Raw genomic sequence first — 26,521 nt, forward strand, 5'->3', positions numbered from 1 at the left:
TAAAAAGCCAACTCTTCACATTCTAGATCTGCTTGTGCACCCGAGGACGATCTGTGCCCGTTTTATGTGTGAGTATGACTAACTTCCACGCCGACGGATTCTCAAAAAGACGCTGACGCTTTTGGTTTTCCTTTTTTGTTTGTCTGGTGAGAGGTTTATCCAGAAGGATTAGGTCACCCGAGTGGTAATTTGTTTTAAACTTCAGAGTGAAAAAACAATGTCTGAGGAAACAAAATGACGACAATTGAATCCTAAAACATCCACCTGGATAAATCTCGACAGGCCGTGTCGCCTATTCATCCTACTAAACTTGCTGCCTGAAGTCATTTTCTTTCTAAAACCATTAACGCCTTCTTATAACTCACTTTTTCACGTGCATCCCTGACATTTTGCTCACTGCATGTTTTGATGATTTTAATGAAGCAGCTCATCTTTCCCATTTTTTTTTTTTTTTGTAGGATTAATTTTCTTCTCCTGTCTGCATGCCATCAAGTTTAAAAAAAAAAAAAAAAGAGAAGAAGAAAAAAAAACAATTGCACCCATCTGCTGAAGATCTGTCAGCCTTACTCTGATGTGTTAATGTGCCCTTGAGAATCAGCTTCTCTGAATTGTTTTCAGATGGATTTGCGAGTAGATGGCAGTTTGTCACCCATCTCTCAGCTCGGCTCGTTCGACGTACGAGCCGTCTGCTCTCTTTCAATTAATAATAGATTAGAAGAATCCTTCGGATTTGTCACGTTTGTCCCGCAATGGGTGACTGAAGACTTGATTTGCTCAGACTTTTATGAAGGTAAACAGCTGTTTTCAGCAGTCAGGTGTCAAAGTCCTGCATACATAATTCATGGACGTTTCACCTTGAGCTTGTTACGAGGAGAATGTGTTTACTGGAAGGCAAAGTGGGTTTGGTTTTGAAAAGCCAGCCTCAGACTGTAAATGAGAACAGCTGTAATGTTTTTGTCCGTTTATAGTAAACGGAGCACATTTTAGTCACGAACAGAGTTACTAATTTTCACTAAAAGTGGGAAAATTAGTTTTTCAGTATGAATGCAGGTTTGTTAATTAAAAAAAAGAGGAATTTGTGAACATGTCTTTGTGTGTGCGTTTGGGTTTAGTGTTACATACGTCCCCGCTGAGTACCTGGAGGAGTACAAAGCCGGCCACGAGCAAGCTAAGGATGATATCTTCACTGAGACGCCTCAAGAGTAAGTTCCCATCCCACACACAAGGTCTGCAGCCAATGCCTGTCCTTAAGATGAAATGTATAATGCCATAAAACATTTTTTGTTTGTTTAATTTGCTTCGGATCAGCAAGCAAATTTCAGTAGCAGACAAAGATGACCTGAGTTAATACAGAAAGCATTATTATTATTATTATTTTTTATTTTTTCACAAGTTATGTGTTGATTTATATGTTTTTTTTAATTCGTACTTATTGCAGAACGCTGCCAGTTTTTCTGTTGTGCTGATTAACCCAGTTTATGGTGGGGAGTTGAATAATTTCCATTTCAACTAAAAGAAACCTTTGATATCCTGGCTGGAATTAGTTTCCTTCCATCTTTTGAAGCATAAGTTGAGGAAGCTGTTATTTATTTAAATGTCATTTTTATGTAAGTCCTTATTATAGTACCTAGAGATACGCTGATCAGCCGAGGTTTTTCCGAGGACTATAACATATTTTGCAGGTTCTTTGATAGCGTGGGTAGTTTTGAGTCTAAAAAGAAAACTACCAACGCTAACCATAGTCTTTGCATCAAACCATGATTCCCTAACCCTTATTGGATTCTTATTAAGCTAAAAGTAATTATAATAATAGCAAATCCCTGGACATGGTGTCGCTTGTTGTATTTGCAGAACAAAAGTAGTTTGAATTCTTGATTTTGGTGCCAAAGTCCAAAGATTACTGATTAAAGGCGATCAAGAGAAGCTCAGCCAGTCTTGATCTAAAGCCAGTTGATTAGTGCACCTTTCATCTGAAATTTAATAACAGATTAGGTTGCCGCATATCTTTCATATCAAAGTCATGCAGCTTTCCAGACTGAAATGTCCAGGGCTTTCCGTCGTCTTACAGCCCCTTTTTTATAGGACATAAGTACAGATGTTTACAATAAATCTCTCACGGGAGATGGTCAGTGTGGTTAAAATATGAGCTGGGACAATCTACCTTTAGCAAACTTGATAATAAAACTTGAAGTTTTGTCAAGATAGCAACATTCATTTATCATCTTGGATTTTACCTAGATTTCTTATCGGACTTTGTTTACTCCAACCACTTTAGGATGCCTTGAAATGACATTTGTTGTGAAGTGGCGCTAAACGAATAAACCGAATTTCATTTGCTGTTTCCCTAAAGACACGGTCTTGACGGATAAAGTTTGTCTCATATGTCTGCAGCTTTAATAAATTTGAAAATGTATGCATATCATTTAATTTCTCTAGCTTGAATATAATACTCTTTCCCACCTCATTACATTTTTAGAGATATTCCCAGCCTCCCAGAGCGTGAAGAAGGCGAGGGAGAGGAGAGTGCCTCATGCAGCAACTGGAATCAGCCAAGGAAGTAAGTATACACTTAAAGTCTCAACTGTAATTGTCTGAACACATTTCATCAGCACAAACGGCCCCGGCTTTTAAGTGATGATTATGAAAAATGGGAATGCTGCCTTTTCTCAGAGTGGAGCTTTTCAGAGAGCCTGGTAAGTCCCTGGGGATCAGCATCGTCGGCGGCAGAGGGATGGGCAGCCGCCTGAGCAACGGGGAGGTGATGAGGGGCATCTTCATCAAGCACATCCTGGAGGACAGCCCTGCTGGACACAACGGGACACTCAAGACCGGGGACCGGATAGTGGAGGTGATGAAGCATCTCAGTTGAGCGAGAGGTCATTTTCGGTTACCAGTTTATGCTGTTTATTTGTGTTTTTATGACGCTTTTGTTTCAGGTGGATGGCGTAGATTTACGAGACGCCAGTCACGAGGAAGCAGTGGAAGCCATACGGAAGGCAGGCAACCCCGTTTCCTTCGTGGTCCAGAGTATTATTCACCGAGCCAGGGTGAGTCTGTGAAATAGAGCCCAAACTAAGTGCTATTTAACTTCCTCGTAATATAAAGGTCACCGCTGCCCCGTGTTGCCTGTTTTTTCTTTATCTCATGGGACAATTTATTCTCTTTTCAGGCTATTTAGGGGGATTTTCAAAGCTAAAAAAAAAAAAAGAAAAGTGCTATTTGTGTGCCACCACTGTACTACAGTGCTTCTTAGCAGGCTGAAAGTAATTTTCAAACATTTTGTTTCTGAGAGCAACATATCCTGCTCAGAATAATAACTATGGTACAAAGCTTTAACCTTTTTAAAGAGCCCCTCGTTTAAAAATCACCACATCAACAACACCGTTTGTTGTTTGAAAGTGCCCTCAGGCCTTCAAACCACGAGTAAGTACCTTCCTGCCGGGGCCGCCGCTGGCCTGGCTTCAGTGCCGTATCACTCTCAGTCAGTTGCCTCTTCATTTTCACATATTCCCTTCTGCTTTTGCTAACAATTTATTTTCTCGTTAGGCATGTTGCGACTCATAATCTGACACAGGGACGGTTACGTTCAAGCGTGTGCAGCCATTAGCATCCCTGTTAGAAATGTGTTAAAACCTTAAGATAGGTGATTCTTTTAGGGAGCACATTTATTCAAGCCCAAAAACTGACATGCGTAAATGAGGTTCTAAGACCCTCTTGTTTGCTATAGTTTCTTTTCTATTATACAGACATGAGTTGTGTTACTTCTAATATATTTTTCCAAGAAATAAAGCAATTGTTTAGGTCGCCTTTGCAAGTTCACACTTTTGTTTTAGGAGCATGGTACAAAAAGTTTGCTTCTATTTTCAAAAATAAACAACAACAAAAAATACTGCAGTGATAGTTATCATTGTCTCCTACAGTTTATTTCAAATGTTAGACTTCCTGTCACGGTGCTTGGGTGACCATTGGATCGTCTTGAGGCGCATGTGTTTCAGGGGATTCGGATGCCAAATATAATACAAAAAAAATCTGGTTTGTGAAAGGATTCCAGTAAGTTTAGGGGCAGATTCTCATTCATACCTGAAATGAAAAGGCATTATAAATACTACTGTTATGTAAACTATATTATGAGTTGCCTCATTCCTGCATCTCTCCTCCTCTACTCGACTCTCTCAGCCTGAGTCGATACATAGCCCAGCTCCATCTCCCGCTGCGGAGAAACGCGCCGCAGCTTTCACATGCATGCCAAATCGCGCACGCCAGGTAATCCATCTCTCTCCTTTTGCCTCCTCCATCTCTGTTGCATCACCCATCCATCACATGTAATCTTGGTCGTATTATCGCTCCTGTCTCCCTCTTTCTTCTTGTGTCTCACACCGCTTAGCCAAGTTCCTCCTCTTTAGTTCTGCGTTTGACATACAAATAATGTTTGCTCTTATGTATATGAAGTAGAATTGGAAGTTTTCCCCGGAGAGAAACAAAAAAAATAAATAAATAAATAAAAAGGGAAGGTGTGTTTTCATCTGGCGTCATGCAGCTCTGTTCTCTTGCAGAATAATGCGGCGGTAACTGAGAGTTGAGGCACAATGATGATGAAATGCCATTGTTCCATTATTTATAGACACTCAGCTGTACAGTTTCAGGGTTGCCAACTTTCTCGCAAGAGAGATTTCTCAAATATGAGTCAAGAAGCGAGTCTTAAACACAATAAATCTTTCGGGAGGTGGAGGGTGCTTTACATGTCAGGTGAAATAGTATTCAGCAAAAGCTGCGGGCTGCTTTTTTTTATATGATGTTCAGGTTATGAGCAAAAAATAAAAAATACTAATTGTTCACATAAAACAGTGTGAGGGCTTATTTAAATTAAATACATAATCTATATAGTGTCAATGTCAAGTCAAAGCACTTTACATAAAAAAAAAAATATATATATATATATATATATATATATATATATATATATATATATATATATATATATATATATATATATATATATATATATATATATATGTCCTGTTGTTTAGAATCCAACTGTGTCTAAATGCAATTCAAATCAATATAATTGTTTCAATGCCAGACAGCCAGATAGTTAGATGCAAGTTAGAGTCAAATTCACACCCACTTAACACACACTACAGTCAAATTCAGTTGATCATAAAATGCCGTCTGTTAAAATGTTGGCCATCTTAAAATGTGCAGACAGTTGCACTGAGTCGCTGACTTTGGACATCCTGAGCCATCATGTGCTGACAGTGGAGAGACAAACTCCCTTTTTTTTTTTTACAGTAAGAAACTTTCAGCAGAACAAGGCTTGGGATGAGATGCACTGGAGAAGGCGCACCTTCTGTTGGGAAGAAGAAGAACAATAGAGGAGACATTTAGTGGCGCTGCACCTTTAGAATAAGAAGCAGTGAGAGATGGGGTGGATGTATTTAGCTTCACCAAGCAATGTGGCACAACTAAATAGTTGTGTAATTGGGAAGCAAAAGAATGACCTTCCACAAAAAGCCATGCCTCTTCAAAGACATTTTTGGTCATAAATTTCACCAAAAAAAAAAACAAAGCTAACTAAAATGAAGCCAGTATTTTCCAAGTGCCTTGATTGTTTTAAATGTTTCACCCATCGAAAAGTGTAAGTAGAGGGAATGCATTTTCTGATTGCTTTTGCCTTCAGGTGAAACAAACAGTGGCGCTGTTTCTGTTTTATGTTTCCACAAAACGGGGCAAAAAGTTGAGGTCCACAAAATCATCCAAGATTTTCTATGATTGTTAAAAAAGAGTAATCAAGAACCCCCCATGTTTAATCAGAGGCACTTTTACGAAGTGGTTGAAAGAGTGAGCCCCCCGCCCCCAAAAAACATTTAATTGCTAAAAAGAAAAAAATGCTTGAAACGGTCCAACTGTTTGTGGAAAACCTCTGCTGTCAGACATGAAAATTGGCATCTAAACATGTTTTGCTTATCCTCTTTGTGTTTTCAAGTTTGTCTTTTCATATTTCGTACTGCATATAATTTTTATTGGGTTGCATCAAACAAAAAGGGGGATGTAATGTCTAAGGCTTTTACTGAAAGTGTTTATTTTCTCTTGCCTGCATTTTTGAAAGGTATTTCTACACAAAGCACTGTGCTCTAACTTGACAAAAAAAACATGTTTATTTTTTTTATCTGCTAAACAAGCCTTTAATCAGCTGTGTTTGTGTTGAACTCAAATGCAAGGTGAAATTTCTTCTGCAAGGAACAATGAAACAATGCATTTTTTTATAAAAGGCCAGCAAATAATAGAGAAGGAAAAAAAACATAAGAAAGGTGATGGGGAGATAAACTGTGTATGAAAGAAATATCTCTGCAGGAAAACACAAATATCCCACAGAGCTAGAAACTTCCTGCAAGAAGAATGGATGAAAAACTCCCCAAGCTTTACCTTATTAATTTTTATTTACAAGTTAATGCAATTTCATTTGTATTATCCATGTACTCCTGTATGTGGCGATTCAGCCACTTTATAATGCAGTTCAAGATTCCAGCTGTAATTTTTTCCGTCCTATATTTTTAGGATCCTCCACAGTTTTTGGTCCACTTTGTTTTTAACAGCCTGCATAGAAAACAAAACAAAAAAAAATTCCAACAAAATGCGTAGTGAAAAAATTATTTACAGATTATTTTCAGATTTCTGTTGAAGATGTTAAATGTATCCTATGTCTCTACTCAAGTTAATCTCCAGGGTTTCTGTGGGGTGCTGAAACTTATCTTCATGCATCTTGTTAGATGTTGGGAGAAAAGGGTGTGGTACACTTTTTAGACTGTGGGAAGAAAATGCCTGTTGGGTTTCATTGTTTGTATTTATTAATTTTTTCTTGAGTTAAACATGCAAAATGGTGGTCAAACAAATTTTAAATTAATTGTACCAGTTCTGCCAGTACAACTGGTCAAATTCCCAGGTAGAATTTTGACAGGATTTAGTTTTTACTTTTAATATTTAACCAAATATTTGGGCACGTATGCATAATTTTACCCCCAAGTCGGAGGGATGACGTCGTTAAATTCAACGCACTCATTCGATTATTCTTAGAATTCATTAAAATTATGAGTGAAATATAATTTCAACCCAAGTAAGAAGCTGTTTAAGTGCATCATTAAAAGGCCAAAAATTAATGGCATCCGTGGCCCCGATGGCCAAAATACAAGCGATAATGTGCGCCGCAGTTTGTTGGGGGCGGGAAAAAAAATAAAAAATCTGTCCAGTCACTTACTGAAAGTCATTGAGTTCCACTAAAAAACTGTAATTTGTTACCCTTGGCTGTAAAGTGAAATGCAGATCATTCGGGGACCAGTTGTGCCGTGTAAAAATGCAGCCTATCTGTTCAACCTTGAGCTCTTTCCCCATAAGATCCTGACAACTTCTTTTGCGAGCAATAAATAATCTCAAGGTATCCTGCAGGTATCTTTAAACATTCTGTTAAAGTGCTTCAGAGAAAGTGGCCCCTCTCCAGTTTTTTTATTTTTATTTTTATGTGAAGGAAATTACTTTTCTCAAGCAAACCGTTCATTTTAATGGTTACTAATTCAAATGAAGCCTTTTTGTGCTCATGTACGTCCTCTTTGTTCTTCTCCCTTCCGGCTTTTGATTGGATTCTGTCATTAAGTCAAAGACATCCCGTTAAAGTGTCACGTTGTCAGCTTGTCCGTCTTGTGTTGCTTTTTAGAAGCCGCCCCTGCCCTGTCTGCAGCTAAATAGCCGCCGTGACTCCAGCCTTTGCAGCACTAATCAAAGCTTTTTAGCGCCTGCCCTCCCTCAGGTTAGAAAGCCACCCCTGTGTCTGTGTCCACTTTCCATTTGACCTTCTGTTCTGCTCTGACTTGGGAAATCAATGTTAACAAGCTGCCAAGCTGCACATTCGGAGTGAAAAAGTGTATTAAAGAAGAAAAAAACATATATACATGAGTGTGTTGAGGTTTACCACAGGGGGCACTTTTATTGAGGAAAATATCAGAAAGACGAATATTTTCTTTTTTCTTAACTTTTTTTTGACATTTTGTAGCTTGACTCCTCCAGTCAGAAGAGAACGTATTCTATTCTTATTTTCATTTGCAAGTTAACCATTTTCCCTTCCCATCTTTTCTGTTTGGTTTCATCAAACAAAAGATCAAATATTATTTGAGGCTTTTTACTCTGAGAGCTTTTTCTTTTCCTCCTGACTCCCATTGTTTGATAGGGAGTTTGGTTTATTATTATCATCACACCTCAAACATTATTATAACAGGCCTGGAGTCTGTATGAGAAAGACGACTTGCTTTGAGAGATGCTTTTCTTATATGTATTATTTATTTATTTTTAGAAAAACATACAAAAAATATATAATATTTAAAGTTTTATGAAAGTGCTTTGAAAAACATATTCATCTCGTTCAGGATTCTTCTCTTTTTTTGTCACAGTGCTTATGTTCAGATTGTGAAGCAAATGTCAACATAATGAAAAGATAACTCCAGGAAATGCAAAATATCACACCCTCAACCACTATTTTTGATCAAAAATGTCAGAAGCATCTCACACTGGCCCTTCCCTACCTTTGATTTTGTGCTAAACTCCAGGTTTTACCATAGCGTCTTTCCTCACAGCTACTCTATGATATACTCTCCTTAACTCACTACTGACATTTGAGTTGATATCACGCATTTGCTCACCCTTTAAAGTCTCTCCTCACGCTATCTTGCTGCGGAGTAGAATGATTTACCTTCTCGTCTGTCTTTAAAGCAACCGCCATCGATAACGGACTCCGTCGAGGAGAGAGCCGTGCCGAATTACAGCAAGGACAAGGTTGGTATTCCAGCCGCCGTGCAGCGATATGTCGTCTCCGACGGCAAAGAGCGAACCAGCTCCAGTACACGTCCGTTCACACATGTTTGTTGTTGTTGTGCCGCACGTGTTGTCCTCTAAAGTTGTTGCCCTTGTTTTCTTCTCTGTAGGAGGGTGACAGTCACAGTAGAGTTTTTCTCCGCCTCTCCCCAACTAACCCTTTCACTCCTACCCCGTTTAAGGTTTGTGCGTCTTTGTGTTGTGCCTCCCACCTCTCACCTCTGCGAATGCTTGGACAGATCCATTCACCTTTGCGTGTATTTACGTGCAACAGTCTGTTCATGCATTCACACTGTCTAACTCCTCCACTGTCTTTCTGACCTCTTTTACGTTTTGGAAAATCAACATTTGTCCTTCTCTTTAGTTGTTGCATTTTGCGTTTAGCTGCTTATTTTAATCAGTCAGTGTTTTATTACAACAGCATCAATGTAATTTACTTAGGAATCATATTAATTGCTAACGGGGCTTTTTTAATAAGGTAAGTAGAAACATCTATTTAATTTTCTGCACAAATTTATGGAAAAACTTGTCTCCAAGTCAAAACAATGTGCACGTTTTGGTTAAACTGGTGTAATCAAGTGTGTCTTGAATGAGCTAAATAGTCTAATGCTGATTCATAACCAATTCCAGGGTTCCTATGCAGTCTGGGAAAATAAAGTCTGTTTAGATTTCCATCTCTGGATAAATATGGAAAAAGAAAAAAAATGTTAAAGTGTTCAATTTCAATTTTTTTGAACAATTTTATATTTTTTTTCTCTTTTTTGCACCAAAGTGCAATGATTCTCAGCAAATACAGTGATTCTACATTTATTTATGTTTTCACTTCCTGCTTTGCTTCTAAAACTGTAAATTCAGTTTGAACTGGATTTCTTGACCTCCAAAACTTAACAAATACAGATACCAAAGTGTAGTTTATAACAGTATTTTGAACCAGATTGGAAAATAAAAGAGCAAAAGAAATAGAAAAAATATTTATTATGTAAAATCAATAGAGATTTCACTCTATTCAAAACATACCAGCTCAGTTTTTTTGTCCAAAATGAGATAGAAGTATAAACTTACTCAATCCTACCACGGCATTCTCAAAATAAAAGCTGTCCGTGTCTCATCATGTTAAATGACCAGTGGGTAGCCTTTTGCCACAATACTTTTGTTTTACCATTCAGCATTGTTGTTGTTTGACTTTTGTCAATTTTTGCAATGAGTTTAGTTTATTTAGATACCTCCATTTCGCAACAAATATTGTCTAAGCATACTTTACAAAAAAAAAAAATTATTTCAATCCAATCATACAGACTAATTCAAAGTTCTTGTCATAATCTCCAATTCCATCCTAGTTATCGAGACATGTCATCAAGGGCATGTTTTGACTTTTAATTAAATTGATAAAAAGGTTTCTATCTAATCGCATCATGTCATTTATACATTTGTTGAATCCTCAGATAAAAGACCATCAACGATTCAACCAGGTTCAAAGCGAATGCTTTGTCCTTAAATGTTCAGATTTTCTTTTGGAAATATAAAAATAAAAAAAATGTTAAGTCTTGAAAACTGTAATTATGAAATTAAAAAAAATGTGTAGGAACCCTGCTAACGCTTTGAAAACGTGTCATTCATTTTCTGCCTGAAACTAACCTGAATCGAAGCCAGGCATATAACCCGTCGTCGATGACATCGACTGCTCTTATACGCCTTTGCGTCTTTGTGAAACAACTGATTAAAAACTCAAAACGCAGAGATAAAACGTCCAATCTCTTCTTTATCTTTTACTAATGAACTCTCCCCGCCTCCCCCTCCTGTGGCGTGACAGCCGGCGAAGCGCGAAGCGCCAAAGGCATCTCCCACCGGCTCCGTCCTCCCCCTGCCAGTGGTGCCCCATGTGGGAGAGAGCGATACAGACAAGCTCGCTGATATTCCTGGAAGACCTGCAGAAACGGTTGAGCAGAGCAAGGAGGAGGAGGAGGAAGAAGAAGAGGAGGACGAGTTTGGATACAGTTGGAGTGAGTTCAGTTTGTCCTTTTCAGAAAACACAGTTTGTGCTGTGTTAAATCCTAAAAGTATACATGCTGATAATAAAATGATTGCTTTTTCTAGTGAAAACGAGACTGAAATGCATAGTTTAAGAAGTTTTCCACCTTTGTTGTGATGACATACTCCACTAAAGTGGAAAAGTTGAGTGGTGTAGTTCAAATGCCTATTTGAAAGGTGACAATCTGTGGACAACAATACATCAGAATCAAGCCAAGACAGAAAATGTGCAGGTTCACAAAGAACAATATAAGAAAAGACTTAATGTCGAAATTTACATTAAAGGGGCTTCAACAACGATTGACAACAAAAGATGCCCACACCTGTGCAATCAAATATCAAATATAGCATTTTGTCACACTACAGGTTATTTTTATTAATGCAATATGACTGATTTCCATTTCAATCGCATTAAAATGATCACCTTGCAGTTTAGTGCAACAGCGCCAAAGTACCATTAGAGGTCAGCCTTGCAACATGTTTGCCAAATGCGCCAGAGATGCTCAGCTTTGGGGTGAATTTAACACTGAAGAGAGAAGACTGCTGGCACTGGGGACAGACTTCCAACTTACAAACACCTGAGAATGTGGACAGCATCTGTGTGTCGATGCGTGTGTGTGTGTGTGTGCGTGTGTGTGTGTGTGTGTGTGTGTGTGTCTGTGTGTGTGTGTGTGTGTGCGTGTGTTTGGTGGGAGATAGGCAGAGGCTCATCCTGCGGGGAATAAGATTGATGAGGTTGGGCCTGGGGAGGTGAGTGGTGGAGATTAGCATGGGGTTGATGGCTTAACAGTGGCAGGGAGCCCAGAACAACAGTTGAACCGAGAGGCTATCTAACACACCAGAGACAGAAGAGAAGAGACCCAAGATGGGAGCTCAGATAGCGGATGAAACAAAAGTCTCGTTGGCTGGCAAAATCTTGAAAAATTGTGAGCAGTTCTGATTGAAGCTAATGAGGTTCAGGACAAAGCTTCCACTGGCAGGAATCGCAGACGGCTTACAGCGTCTTCTGCCTCTTCCAGAGAACATAATCCAGCGCTACGGCAGCCTCCCGGGGGTCCTACACATGATTGAGCTGGAGAAAGGCAAGACGGGCCTGGGTCTCAGCCTGGCAGGGAACAGGGACCGCTCCCGCATGAGCGTGTTTGTGGTGGGAATAGACCCCAAAGGAGCAGCCGGCAGGGACGGACGGATGGGCGTGGGGGACGAGTTACTGGAAGTAAGATCTCTTGCTATTTGAAAGTCAAGAGTTTTGTACTAATTAAAATGATGTGTGGATGTTTTAACTGGTGCAAGTGTCTTTTGGACTGTGACTTGAAAACTGTTCATAACCCCATAACGTTTTGCATATTCTCACGACCACAAAGTTTATATGTTATTGAAGTTTATATAAATCGACCAGCAGAAATCAGTCATTAATCGTGAAGACGATGGAAAATTAAAAAATCTGAAATTGTGGCACTTTTTATATATGTCAGTACTTTGTAGACACAGCTTTTCCAGATTTAGTTGGAGAGAGGTTACAGATTCTCAATTTGATTTAGCCCTGGACTTTGACTGGGACATTCTAACATATCACAATGCTTCTAGATCATTCCATTGTACGTTTCATTGTATGGTTGGGGTCAATGTCCTTCTGTCCAAATCTAATGTCAGGTTGACAGGCAGAGATGGTTTGTATTTACTTCAACTGAATCCATTTTCCTACAGTCTTTCACTCCTTCTCTGCTGAATACAGCCCGCCCCCTACAGCATGAGGAAAACCACCATCCTACATTCCTTTAGGCAAATTGCTAACAGACTCTCTTTCAACAATGGTTTTCTTTTCGCCACTCTTCCATTAAGGCCTTTTTTATGGAGTTGTCCTGCTGACTGATTCTCTCTCCTGAGCTTTTTCTTAATAAAGTCCTCCTTGGCCTGACCTGTCAGTGATACTTTTTCCATTTTCAGATGATGGATTAAACTGTGCTCAATGAGTTGTTTGAAGCACTTATTGTTTCACAACCTAACTCTGCTTTGAACTTCTCCACAACTTTTATCTCTGAAGTCTGTCTGTTGTGCTCCTTGGTCTTCATGATGCTGTTTGTTCTATAGTGTTTTTTCAATCAATCAATAAAATTTTATTTGTATAGCACATTTCAGCAACAAGGGATTTCAAGGTGCTTTACGTAATAAAAAAAAAAATAAAATAAAATAAAAACAGCATGTGGCATTGAATAAACAGTAAGAAAGAGAAAGATATTTTGAAAAAAAAAAAGATAAAAACATAGATTTGTTACGAAATTTAAGCGCCTGTCGTCGCCAGGCTCCGCCGTCCTTTTAACACGGGTATTATCCAGGCCCCGCCCATCTGTCACGCGATTTTTTGCGCTAGAACTTTGCCGTCCCACACGGATTTTTGTGCACTATTTTTACCTGTTAGTCTAGAATTTACAAGGTTTTTCTGTTCTTGCATTGACCCTCACTCGCCACTTTTACATCATTAGAAAGAGGAATAAAAAGAAATCAATAAATAGATAAAAAGTAAAGATAAAAACATCAAAGCTGAATGCTGCTTCTCCTCGTTTGGTTCTGGTTCTGGGGATGCAGAGCAGACCGGTTGGTACAGCAATAACAGATCTTTACTGTATTGTGGTGCTAAACCGTTCAACCGTTTATTTTGGCTAGATTTTTGCACACAGATAGACTCTTTAAGTATTCAGTAAGAATAAAGGAGGCTAAATACAAATACCCGGCACACTTTTCAGGTTATTAGTAAAGTATTTTATAAATCACGGACCATTTTCTTTTCACTTCACAATCATGCACTGTTTTCTGCTGGTCTGTAACAATTAGTTGCAATAAAAACACTGAAGTTCTGGGTTAAAATGTAACAGAATGTCACAAAGTTTAACCAGAAAATCGTATCACATTTGATGTGCTTTCCAACACCCAGATTTACTTAGCGTTTTGTCAGGCGCTTGTGATCAACATTTCTTTGGCATTCTAAACATTCTTAATTTATTTATTTTTTTGGCTAGATTTTAAGTTCACTTTCACACTTGTCTTTACGTTCTTTTAGATCAACGGACAAGTTCTTTATGGCCAAAGTCATCAGAACGCATCGTCCATTATCAAGAGCTCTCCATCCAAAGTTAAAATCATCTTCATCAGGTAGGAAACCATTATCTCTGTTTATTATTATTATTATTATTATTATTATTATTATTATTATTATTTTGATGATTGTTATCATTATTATTATTATCAATATTATAAAATAGATGGCGTCAGAACTACTGGTCATACATTAAGTGTAATGCTTTGTACGAGTCACTAGAGGGAGCTGCTGTCATTCTGTTTTTACAGTGAAGCTTTACAGTTTGACATTTTGAGTAAATCTAACAGGTTCATTGGTTTGAAAATATTTAATATTATGTTAGTCTTATGTTGATTATTTCTTTATCTTTAAAAAAAAATCATGGTATTGCTTTACTGGCTGCATTACACTTGAAATAGATATTACACAGTATTCTATATAACACATAATCTCACACATGCTGTAAGTGGGATTCATTTGCCCTCAAGTCCCACAGTTTTTATTAAACATAGCAAGTATGTTACTTTCTTCATTTCAAATGTTCTGACACCCCAGAAAAGTTTCTTGTTCATTTTGTACATTTATGACTGGTTGGATATGGAATGGTATAGGAATTACCAATATATTTCCAGACTTTGGTTTTTTTTTTCCCCCGTCCCCGACTAATCCAGATCTGGAAAATACATGAACTAAGTCCCAAATGTTTTCCAAACTGTGTCAAAACCCCTGTTAAATATCCATGTAAAAATCCATGTTTGCAGAGATCAGCTTGTTCATAAATGCCTGATTTTACCGCCTCCAAATGATTGCTGTCTCGAAGCAGTAGAGTATCAGCTGCCACATCTCCAACAGACTCGTTTGACCCCCTGACCCAGGTTTAGTCTTCACCAGGATCGCAGTACTTAACCCCCCACTTAGCTCACATCCCAGTCCTGGTCCCCTCCAGACAGACACACTGTGATCAGCTTGAGTAAATTACCGTTCAGCTGTCCAGAGGCAGAAGAGCAGCGATTTATGTGAGTTATGACTCTGTGAAAACAGGAACACAGAGGCACTGAACCAGATGGCCGTGGGACCTGTGAGAGAGCAAGAGGGAGACACGGCAGAGTCCCAAACTGAGGTACGAGTCAGCTCACGGCAACGCACATAAAACACTCCTGACACCAACATCGTGCAGCTATTACGGAGCAACGCTCGAGCTGCTTCACCATTTACAGCAATTATGACTCAATTTTGTATTTTTTTTTTTTATCCCTATGTGTGGTCCCGGACTTTCCGACGTCAAGCGAGTCTTAAGGCACCCTAACATCAAAAAACCACTCGCTGTTTTTAGGTTACAGTCAAGCGAGACTGAATTTCCAGCTGCTGGCTTTTCCTAAAAATGTGCCATCTTCTCTCGCAGCCAAAAACATCTCCCGCCAACGACGACGACGACACTTCGACACGTGTTCATCACGTCATAAAGGTGGAGGTGAGACAAACGCACTGATGTTCATTTCAATCATCGCAAATAAGAGGCAGAATGTAACGAGAAAGACACAACGGAGCCAGAGTAGACGGAAGCATTCAGGCTTGATGAGCTGCAAAACCGGAGCCAAAAAGTAGGAAAATTGTGAAATAAAAAAGGGGGAAATAAACAAATCCTGTAGTGAATAGAAGAAAAAGGAACATTGAAGGAATTCAAGGGTTCGGTTAGTTCATACAAAGATGAAAGGAACGGCTTTTTTTTTTTTTTTTTTAAATCTCTTACGGAGTGTCCTAACGGAAAGCTTTTTAAAGGTCGTCGTTTGATCTCTTCAGCGTCACAGCTTTAAAATGTCAGATACCTATAGGAGATCCCTACACTCGTAAACAATCAACGAAGAACAGTACAAAAGCAACCTCTCCTGTAGATGATTTATTTAAGAGCGTGAAAGCTGCGAGAGGAAGTGAGAATGCTCCGAGGTGAAGCTTGAGATAATTATACCCCTTGAGGGGTAGCACTTGTCAGTCATACCAGTTTTCGTTTGCAAATCGTTGCTTCAAAGGAAAGCAGAAAAGAAACTAATATTGAAGGATTTGCTGGAAAGGACCACATAGCAGCAAAAATAAAAGAGTTCGTCCAAGCGTAGCTCCCACACCAAACCTTACGGGTTAAATGGACTGAACTTATACAGCACCTTTCTAGTTGTATTGACCGGTCGAAGAACTACAGGTCCTATCCACCCAGCTGCACTCTCAGATGCATTCATTAATATGCAGACAAGGAGGCAATATGGGGTTAAATGCCCTGCCGACGGGCATGTCGGCATGTGACAGAGAGGAATAAATAATCACACCCATAACTTTGCCATTGCAAAATGACTGCTCTTCCCTCTGAGTCACGTTTGTCCACAACCTTATCTGGAATTAAATCACTTTTTTTTTTATATATATAGACTTTGAGATGTAAACATTTCTAAATGAAGACATGTCCTAACTTTTTTATGACTTTTTTATGATTGTATCTGCTGTGTGGATGTGTCATGATGCGGTGTGGTGAATTACTTCCTTTTCAAAGTGTGGTGTGTGGATTATCTCTGTCACTCAAACTCTTACCTTCAGAGATATTCTATCTCTCTAAACTCAGAGCTTATTGTGCGTTTTGGTTCTCCGGCAGGAGGACGGCATTGCGTTTGTAGAAGGGAACACGGAGGCTGGCGTTGAGGTTCAGAGCATATCCGAAGCAACCGAACACACAGGAAATGTATTAAGAGCTTCCAGCATAAACTAAAAATAATAATAATTATCCGCTGTGTGAAGGTTTTGCGAATCATGTTTTCTACTTGATTACAAGGACGGCTGCATGAAACCCGGGGACAAACTGTTGGCCGTGAACGGGGAATCAGTTCTTGGATACACAGTTGAAAAGGTTTGCTCCATTGTCGCGAACAAAGTCGAATCTGTGTCTCTGCAACAGAAGCAGTCTTAATTGTTTTTTGAATGTCTCTCAGGTGAATTCTTTATTGAGAAAGGCCAAAGGTCCAGTGAAGCTCACATTTGCAACAAATGAGACCGTGTCCTCCTACCCAACTCCCCAGTCGGCTTGTCCGGACACCGTTAGCTCAGATGCAGGACACGCCAGCTCTCCCAGCATGCCTGCCACCACGCCGAGTACTTTAGGTCAGCCGGAAGCAGAGATAAACACCGGTGAGTTAACATATCCGCCACCTCCGATTTACATCCCGTATTTAACTGCGTCTCACTTCCTCTGCTTGCTCCGTTTCCAGGTCCGAGTCGCTCCTCCACCCCGTCCACGCTGGCCTGCGACCCGGCGACCTGCCCCATCATCCCCGGCTGCGAGACCACCATTGAAATCTCCAAAGGCCGCACCGGGCTGGGCCTGAGCATCGTGGGGGGCTGCGACACCCTGCTGGTAGGAAACAGTGTGTGAAACGAGTCTTGGCCTTTCACTCTTAGCACGACTCTTACTGTCACGCTTCACGTCCACGCCAACAAGGGAGTCCAGGCTTCGCTGGCTTGCAAGAAAAACAAACTGTAAATGCACTTGGTCAGCACACCACCCATGGCGCCACCAGTATATCTCAGGTCTGAAATAGCCGCGGCGGCAGAGGAATGTAGGAAACGACGTTGTCGCAGCCGTTCCTCCTCCTCCTCCTCCTCCTCCTGCCGTCGTCCTCTCGGCCCGTCCATTCTGTCTGCTCAGTCAGGCTTGGGGGAGCCGCTTGCTCTTTGTTGGGCTTCGGCCGCAGCAGACAATGTTCAACCCAGGAATGTAACAACCCCTCCGGACCCCACAGGAACAAGTGCGCAAAAACACCAAAACTCTTGACAAGTTGTTCCAGTTGTTCCCAAAGAAAAAAAAGCTTTTTATTTTAACGTATTGTCATATAGGGCTTTGCTCAAATATTGATGCTTAAATGTCTTTTTCTGAATTTTGCCACAAACTTTGGTGCCTTTTATTTGAATTTTCTGTGTCTTTTTGAATATGATAAAGTAGTGCAAACTTATGGTTACTAATCAGTTTGGACAAATGTCCAGGTCTGGATGAACATACAAAGAGCAAATATGAATATGGAACAGACAGAGTTTTTTTTGTTTGTTTGTTTGTAGCTAATACAAGAATTGTTGCCTGCACGTATTTAGCCTTCTTTACTTTAATACCCCGAAAGAAAATCCAGAGAATCTGTCGACAGGAAAATAATGAGTCGTGTCAGACTTGACACTCAGAATGTGAGTTATTTTGTGAGGCATAGTTACAAATAAACTCTTAAATGTTCTTCGCTTGTCCTGTCCTTTGGTCATCCTCCTTTTTTTTCTCTCTTTCTCTTCTCAGGGAGCAATCATCATCCACGAAGTGTATGAAGAAGGAGCAGCCTCCAAGGATGGCAGACTTTGGGCAGGAGATCAAATCCTAGAGGTCCTTCGTAAAAAAAAAAAAAAATAAGAAGAAGCTTTTCTGACCCAGATAATAAAAAGACCAAACAGATTTTAAGGAGACGTAGCAGAGACTTTGGTTGTCTTAATTTAAGGATCGACTTTTACCAAGTAAAAGATAATAGAAGGAGTAGGAGTGTTTTATGTCAAGTTAAGTATAAGACTCGACGTGGACGTGCCCTCCCTCCCTCTGACCTCCTGCTTTGTCACAGAGGGGCGGAGCTCCTGATTGCAGTTATTGTAGCGCAGTCAGTAGACCTAAACTGAAAGACACACACACACACACACATGTGCACACACACACACATCATTATGACTTAATTGCCCCCTGCTATTCTCTTCTGCCTGTGAGCCAAGCTGCTGTGTTTAGAAAATAAGGTCAAAAGTAAGAAAAGAGAGAAAAAAAAAAAAAAGTTTCCCAGTTAGCTGCTCTGGGAAAATTCCTCGCATGTCCACGGGGGAAAGCTAATGTGGTATTTCCCCCTTTTAATGTGGTGATAAACTCAAGTCCTGGACGTCGCTCGTTAAAGTGACCGCTGGTCTGTGGGAAGGCTTCCCTGTGGCTATTTTCTACCCCTCTGACATCAGCCTGTTATTCCAGTCATCCAGTTTCCAACCATCTCAGCATTTTTTGAAGCAGTTAAAAAAAAAAATGGTTTCAGCATTAAATTAGGCTATTAGTGCTTTTCATAGTCCCTCGCTGCAATTACTTTTTTTATCTATAACGAGGAGAACGAGGTTGTGGTGTTCTTGCCGGTTAGCTATAGGGACTAAACTTACAGGCTTTTTTTTTTTTCACATATTTCTCAGGTGAACAGCATTGACCTGCGAGCAGCCAGCCACGATGAAGCCATCAACGTGCTGCGGCAGACGCCCCAGAAGGTTCGGCTGACTGTCTACAGGGATGAAGCCCAGTACAAGGAGGAAGAGCTGTGGGACTCCTTCACTGTGGAGCTGTGCAAGAAGCCGGGCCAGGGACTGGGTCTGAGCATCGTAGGGAGGAGGTAGGAGAGATTTGCCGTTAGCGCCGTTGTTTCTGCATAACGCCCTCTGAAAAGCGAGAAAGAGCTCGTAGGCGCATCTCCATCCATGCATTTGTTGCAGTCATTCGATTTTAACAACGTGTATTTTTATTCAGATTCATTATGCACAGTAATACATTTTAAGTGCTTCTGAAAGTGTAATGTTGATCGTCATATTGAATATGATTAATAAAATCAGGATTTCCACTTTCATCAGCATTGCGGTCTAAATAATCACAAAGGCAGCCCTGAAAACTAGCTTGTAGAACAATGGAATATATATGAAAATATAAAAATTATTAGTAACAGTCATTCTTTCATTGTTTTTTTTGTTTTTTTTCCCAATGCAGATCGCGGGATCACAGGTAACTCATTTATCAGAAGCAGTTATGCAAATAGAGCATTAAAATAAGGTTTCGATTCGCACAACAGTTTTCTGTTATCTTTGGGCTTCAGCTGCCATTAGAGCTTCCTTTTAAGTCACTTCACAGTGACTTAAAAGGACAGTAGAATAAAGTCTCAGCACCAGACAGGATTTCTGTTTATGTCATTAATGTGAACAGCAACAGCAGTTCTGACCTCAGTGAATGAGCAAATCACCAATCATGTGCCGTCTCTCTAGATTGTCAGATAAAAGCCCTAAAATGTCGATGCCTGCTGGTTTTTGAACCTTATATCTGAGCCACAAATCTCTACGTGACAACATACTGAGTTTGCGTCTTCACTGGGTGCTTCAGGACTGCAGACGGAAACACTCGAGTGAAATAACACTAATGTGATTGTTACTGTTACTATAGATTTCTGTATTGTCTAGCCTTGTTTCTAACAGTTTCAATTGTTTTAGACTTTATTTCTCTTACTGCAGATATTGGGAAGATTCAACAAAAACATATTTTCTTGTCTTTCCCATTTTGAAGAGTTAATGGTCCTCAGTGTGTCATGTCATACAGAAAGGCAATGTTTATTATTAAGCGTTCTTCATTCCTTGATCATGTTATTAGATGTTTGCAAGTGTGAATTACAAAAAAATGCTTCACGTGGATTTTTCAGGAGTTTTTTTGTGATGTGGAATCAGTGATTTAGTTAAAACTGTTATTTCTTCATGTGGGATATTTTTCCCCAGAGTATAAATAAATGTTCTCAAATAAAAATAAAATATGTTTTGCTACAATAAGGGATTAATTAGTACATTAGTCATTGATCCCTACATGTTTGTCCTTCCCTTCACTTTTCTTTATAGTCTGATCCAGCGTTTTTCACCATGAGCTCTTTAAAATCTTGTGATTTTTTTTAAAAATAATCTATTCTTAAAAATAAAGCAAATCTGGAAACAAGGGTCTAGAAAACTCTCTAAGGCCACAGGAATACTGGAAGAAAAAAAAGTAACTTCAGTGTGCATGTGTGCAAATATTTCCTTTTATAACCCCAAATGCTTTTTTTTTTTTTTTTTTTTTTTGTACCTATCCCAGTGTTGCTGTGTGCTGCGTTTTGTCCAACACGACTACAGAGATGAAAGAATCACCCAGCAGTTTTATGCTTTTGATATACCTGTACATTGCTGTCTCTTTCCCTGTGGTTCTGCAGCACGTGTGCAAAAAAAAAATGCTGAAAAGAATGAAAATTGCTTAGTTAACCTGAAGCCCTGTGGGCCGAAAGGGAAAGTGCAAGCTAGCAGTTAGTGGTGGAGGAGCTGCGACAGCCAAGTGTCTCTGGCCCTGGATGTTGAGTTGAATTGAGCTGCTATGCTTCATATCTTCCGTTTCTGTTTGTCTTTATCCACGTGGAGATTGGCACCTACGAAATGCGGTCTGCAGTAGCAGTGTCCTCTCTCTTTTTCAAGTTTTTCCTTCACTAGTTCTCTTTTTCCTGTTCTTGTCCTAAAACACACAGTAGCCTGAGAGAACACATGACGGTTAAAGGATACAGGGTACTATTTCATTCACTGACAAATTATATACCCGTTTCTTTCCCGTTTCCCCCGACAGGAATGACACGGGAGTGTTTGTGTCCGACATCGTCAAAGGAGGGCTGGTGGACGTGGACGGCCGACTGATGCAGGGCGACCAGATTCTGTCGGTCAACAGCGAGGACGTCCGGTCAGCCACTCAGGAGGCCGTGGCTGCACTGCTCAAGGTGATTGAACCCACGCCGCTCGTCAGGTTACAGAGAACGAGAAGAGGGCTGCAAACTCTGCAGGAAAAAAAAACCCAAACAAAATCTACATTAAAAAGTAATGAAGTGTACTGTGTTCCAGTGCTGCGTTGGGCCAATAAATATGGAAGTCGGGAGGTTTAAGGCCGGCCCATTTCACTCCGAGAGACGGCTTTCCCAAAGTAGTCAGGTGGTTCAACTCTGACCCAACTCGTATTTTTATGTGGTTTTTCTTTTTTTCTAAAAATCTGAACTCTGAACACCTTCTCTTACTAGATGAGTGAAACGGGCAGCTCCAAGGTGGCCAATCAGTCTGGTTCTGAATCGGGAAACCCCCCAAGTGATTCTGACATATCAAGCAAAAATCAAGAGTGTAAGTAAACTGTAAGACTTCAGGTACTGAAATAAGAGTTTTATCAGATCAGTCAGTTGTTTTGGTCAGAAAAGTACTCATAACCCTTAAACCTTTGAAAAAGTTCAAACTTCTTTGAGCTTTATGGGATTTTTTTTTCCTGAAAGAACAATATAAATTGGAGCGTAATTGTTAAGTGGAAGGAATTCTTCTTTTTTTCTTTTTTGCAAGGAAGATCCTTCAAGTCTTTATACTCTAATTTGTATTGGTCTTTCACATACATTCCCAATTTAAAAAAAAAAAAAAACTGGGAAGTTTATCGGCGTACAGTTTGGAATGCTTTTGTAAAGTAGTGTACTAAAATCCCAAAAATGCATTGAGCTCTATTATAAAAGTTGTGTATCGTGTGGCCAACCTTCCAGCTGCAGAGCAACAAGACATCAGAACGGTTGAGTTCACTAAAGGCCCCGGTGACTCTCTGGGACTCAGCATAGCCGGCGGCGTGGGCAGCCCTCTGGGTGACATCCCCATCTTTATCGCCATGATGAATCCCAACGGCCTGGCTGCTCAGACACAGCTCAAGGTAGATTTGCCATGTTTTTTTTTTCCTGACTGTTTTTGTCCTTCGGTAAAATGAGAAATGTGCAAATTATGCTTTTTTGTTTCGATACGAACAATCTCAGTTGTATGCCGCAGTTTTACTCCTCGCCTCTTTGTCTGCGAATCCTAAAAACTTTCAAAGATCAGCGTTTTAAGCAGTCGCTCTCTGAGAAACCCTGACAATTGTTTCTGTGTTCGACAGAGACCGGGGGAGGACAATAGCTGCAGCTAACCTAGATGATAAATCTCCCACTCTTTCATTTAGAAAACAAAGATTCACTGAATGGGAGAAGAGAGAAACATTTCAGCACTCGTGAAAAACGAGAAGGCTAAACAATGACATTATTTAGCCAACATTAAATTTTAATTTGCTTTTGTGTGGCCTTGAGAAGACAATTTGCACGTCGTGTAATAATAGCTTCACACGAAGGCACTGTGCTGTGACCAAATAGTTGTTTTTGCACAAGCTTTAGTGGTGCTAGATCTTTATGTGAGGTTTTTCTATGGTACATCAAAATTCAGTCATTTCAAATCTCAAAATGATTTTCAGTGTCTTAAGTTTCTAGATTTATCTGAACATTCTGGATAAATACCGTACGGCGTCGTCACCTATTTTTGCCAATAACCACTAAGAAAACGAACTTTTGATAGTCAGAAAGAAACTGCAATCTCCTCAGGTTTCCTGTTAAAATAAGACAAAACCTGTCGGACACTTTTATTTTTAGTAGGTTAGATGATTGTAATTGTGTCTATTCACATCTCTGTAATAAAAAAAAAAGCAAACAAACAATAAGGCAACTAAAATGCATATGCATCATATCGCACCAGTTCTTAAGGCACTGCAGTGACTGCTTGCTTGTTCAGTTTAAAATTGCGTAGCTTGTTTATGAAGCCCTGAAGGAAAGAACTGCTGGTCGTGATAACCCACACAGGCCCATCATCTCATCAGAAACCTGCTCACCCAGGGTTCTCAGAACCAGAAGTAAACAAGAGACCACAGCATTTGGTTCCTGAAAGTGTTCCTATATTTCCCTACAAAGGACTTTGAATAACCTGGAGTTTGAATGGTTTGAACTCAGTAAGCATAATTTAGCCCAAAGAATATTTACGTTGTACTTGTACCGCCTTTCCCTCTTCCCCCCCTCCAGATGGGAGACCGAATTGTCAGCATATGCGGCACATCGGCTGAAGGCATGAGCCACTCGCAGGCTGTCGCTCTGCTCAAGAACGCCACGGGAACGATACAGCTGCAGGTCTCTCCGAACGCACACTCGTTCACTCTCCCTTGTGTTGCACCGCGTCCTCGACGCTCTTGCCTTTGAGACGAGCAGGAGCATGCGCCGGCAGAAGCGCCATAAAACCCTAATCCGTCACATGACACCAACAGCAGGCCATCAGTCTTTTATCTCTACAGTAAATCAAGACTGGAGCATAACAATGTCGCTTTGTTTCCACGTTCGTGTTATCGCACCTGTAGGTGGTGGCAGGTGGCGACACCACCGTGACGGGGCCCACTCAGAAGCAGGATGGGGGTTCTCTGACGCCCAGCTGCATCTTCCAGGATGATATTGGGTATTTGTTTCCTCTCAACAGAAAAAAAAAAAATAAGAACATTATGTTGTTGCCAAAGTACAGGAGGCTTAATGTGGAGGACGAAGGAGTAAAAACTTTCCCTAAATACCTTTTTTTGTGTGTTTTTTTTTTTTTCTTTCCAGCCCACCTCAGTATAAGACCATCACTCTCGAAAGGGGACCTGATGGACTTGGTTTCAGTATAGTCGGAGGGCACGGCAGCCCCCATGGAGATTTACCTATTTACGTCAAAACAGTGTTTGGAAAGGTAGATGGAGCCCAGCTGCGACCGTTGCCCTTCTCTGAATCAACTTGTTTTTCCTGTCTTTTCTCAAAGGCCTAAATGGAAGACTTTGAAGACGTATTCCATTTGCTTTATTGGGATTTGACGCGGCAGACCACCTCAAAGTAGTTTTAAAGTAGAATTTAAATACTGACGCAGAGAGTGGACATGGCAAAGAAAGCGAAGGAAATGAGGAACAGCTGAGACAGAAAGCAAGCAGGGGAAAACAAAAGGAAGGAGACTTATTATACAGAAGCAGCTGAACCAGCGATTACGGACACTATTTATCAAGAAGGACAACAGTTTGTGAAGGAAAAAATATACAGATGCAACAAGGAGAAAAACACAAGAGAAAATAAAGAAAAGGACATTAATTAAATACAGAAACACCTTTAGAGCAATAATAAACACAAGAATGAAATGAGTGTGGCAAGACCTATACCAATATAATCAAACTAGAGGGAAATGATCAAGAAAAATAAATAAATAAATAAAACCAACATCCAGGACGGTGACACAATTGGTTGCAATATATTTTATTTAGTGGTATTTGAGTAAAGGGAAGTTCATACAAATGTACTCCTGACTTTTCAGATTGTAATTGTATTTTTTTACAATTATGCTCTAATGTGTGTGTTGCTACATCACATAAAATCCCTTTAAAATATTCTAAGGTTGGTGGCTTTAATGTGATGCACTGTAGAAAAAAAAAAAAAAAAAAAAAGTTCAAGAGGTGTGAATACTTTTGAACTGTACTTGTGGCTCTCTTTGGATCCAGGGAGCGGCGGCGGAGGACGGCCGTCTGAAGCGGGGAGACCAGATCATCGCTGTGAACGGGCAGAGCCTGGAAGGAGTCACGCACGAAGAAGCCGTCGGCATCCTGAAGAGGACCAAAGGAACCGTAACCCTCACTGTGCTGTCGTAGGCCACAAACCACGATCAGCGTTTTTTCGCTGTCCTGCGGCGAGACCGAGGCCGAATCCACGGTGATCTTGTTGCTAAGGTGACCGCGTGCGCCTAGAAGAGTTTAGATAATCATGAAGAAGCTTTTTGTTTACTGTGGGTCTGAACACTGGGGTTCGTCGAAGCCTACTGACAGACAGAGAAGAGATCACAACAATAAGTATTTTAAATCACGTGATGCATTCCCCTGACACTGGATCAAAGTATGTAAATGCTGCTCTGAAGGAAATTCTTAAAGTCTTCTTTAAGCGTGTTTCGGATTTATTTGTTGAAGTATAGTGCTGCTAGCGCTCGCGTGTAACGTCTTATGACTCTGTATGTGTTTTTTGTACTACGCGTCACTAAATGCACAGAAACATACATGAACTATTTTTAGAGTCACTTCTGGGAAAAAAAATGTGGGTCGTCTGAACTTGTGATTATAAGGTTCTTGTTTGCCCAAAATAAAGTGATCCGGTGTGTAGTTGTGGAGGTCACTAGTGTGTGTGTGTGTGTGTGGGTGTGTGTGTGTGTGTGTGTGTGTGTGTGTTTTGGAGTCTAGGCTGAAAGATTACATGTCTGTTTTATCACTTTAAATGTATTTTTAGTACTGTTTATGTGAACACTGAAATTAAACAATAAAAGTGACCTTCGGCTTTAATCGGCCTTCTTTCCTTCCCTCTACCTTCTTATGTTTTTCACTTGTACATTTCCTTTCTTTCCCTTAATACTTTTCATCATTGTGTCCTTTCTTGCTTGGTTCTCTTCATTTTTTTTTAATTTCTTTCACCTGTCCTTCTTTCCTTTCTGGTGTTATTTCCTTGTGGCATTCTACTCCTGTGTCCTTCCTCCCTTCCTACCTTGTTTCCTGTCTTCCATCCTTCGTGATCCCTGACCTTTCTTTCCTTCCTCTGATCTTCCTTTTTTCCAGTTTCTTATTTTTGCAGATTACATCAGACTGAATCAATAGATGCTGTCTGTACCCACCGCAAAAGGAATCACCAAGCATTTCTGGTCAATTTTAATATAAAGAAACGAACGTACAGAAAAGTCTGGGAAAATTGACCAGCTGCAGTTACTTACTAGAAGAGAATATAAACCCATGTTACCGAAAGAAAAACCATACTTGAGGAATTTTAAATTCAGACTAACCTTCCCAAAGCGACAGCTGCTATAGGAAACACCACATTGCCTTCCATCACCCAGATCAATTTCCTACCTAGG

At 40.1% G+C, this 26,521-nt stretch overlaps 1 protein-coding gene across 3 annotated transcripts in view; it reads left to right on the forward strand.

Moving 5' to 3' along the window:
* Positions 1-25,958, forward strand: part of mpdz (multiple PDZ domain crumbs cell polarity complex component) — a 52,652-nt gene extending 26,694 nt beyond the window's left edge. Inside the window, exons 23-51 of one of the 3 annotated variants that reach the window (XM_014999503.2) lie at positions 27-68; positions 1,113-1,202; positions 2,477-2,557; positions 2,671-2,848; positions 2,937-3,047; positions 4,177-4,263; positions 7,706-7,798; positions 8,755-8,817; positions 8,967-9,038; positions 10,667-10,856; positions 11,904-12,100; positions 13,943-14,034; positions 15,002-15,080; positions 15,363-15,431; positions 16,599-16,685; positions 16,776-16,850; positions 16,933-17,128; positions 17,209-17,354; positions 18,276-18,359; positions 19,187-19,380; positions 19,749-19,763; positions 21,384-21,531; positions 21,653-21,739; positions 21,826-21,922; positions 22,324-22,484; positions 23,650-23,754; positions 23,979-24,073; positions 24,217-24,340; positions 25,134-25,958. In XM_014999503.2, the coding sequence (XP_014854989.2) occupies positions 27-68; positions 1,113-1,202; positions 2,477-2,557; positions 2,671-2,848; positions 2,937-3,047; positions 4,177-4,263; positions 7,706-7,798; positions 8,755-8,817; positions 8,967-9,038; positions 10,667-10,856; positions 11,904-12,100; positions 13,943-14,034; positions 15,002-15,080; positions 15,363-15,431; positions 16,599-16,685; positions 16,776-16,850; positions 16,933-17,128; positions 17,209-17,354; positions 18,276-18,359; positions 19,187-19,380; positions 19,749-19,763; positions 21,384-21,531; positions 21,653-21,739; positions 21,826-21,922; positions 22,324-22,484; positions 23,650-23,754; positions 23,979-24,073; positions 24,217-24,340; positions 25,134-25,280 (3,205 nt within the window). In that variant the 3' untranslated portion in view covers positions 25,281-25,958. The remainder of the gene's footprint in view (positions 1-26; positions 69-1,112; positions 1,203-2,476; positions 2,558-2,670; positions 2,849-2,936; positions 3,048-4,176; positions 4,264-7,705; positions 7,799-8,754; positions 8,818-8,966; positions 9,039-10,666; positions 10,857-11,903; positions 12,101-13,942; positions 14,035-15,001; positions 15,081-15,362; positions 15,432-16,598; positions 16,686-16,775; positions 16,851-16,932; positions 17,129-17,208; positions 17,355-18,275; positions 18,360-19,186; positions 19,381-19,748; positions 19,764-21,383; positions 21,532-21,652; positions 21,740-21,825; positions 21,923-22,323; positions 22,485-23,649; positions 23,755-23,978; positions 24,074-24,216; positions 24,341-25,133) is intronic. The other 2 variants (XM_014999510.2, XM_088016108.1) reach the window with 2 other exon arrangements.
* The last annotated feature ends 563 nt before the right edge of the window (positions 25,959-26,521 follow it).

Source organism: Poecilia mexicana, unplaced genomic scaffold, assembly GCF_051168715.1.
Source record: "Poecilia mexicana isolate PSO_F unplaced genomic scaffold, ASM5116871v1 scaffold_18, whole genome shotgun sequence".
NCBI classification, from domain to species: domain Eukaryota; kingdom Metazoa; phylum Chordata; class Actinopteri; order Cyprinodontiformes; family Poeciliidae; genus Poecilia; species Poecilia mexicana.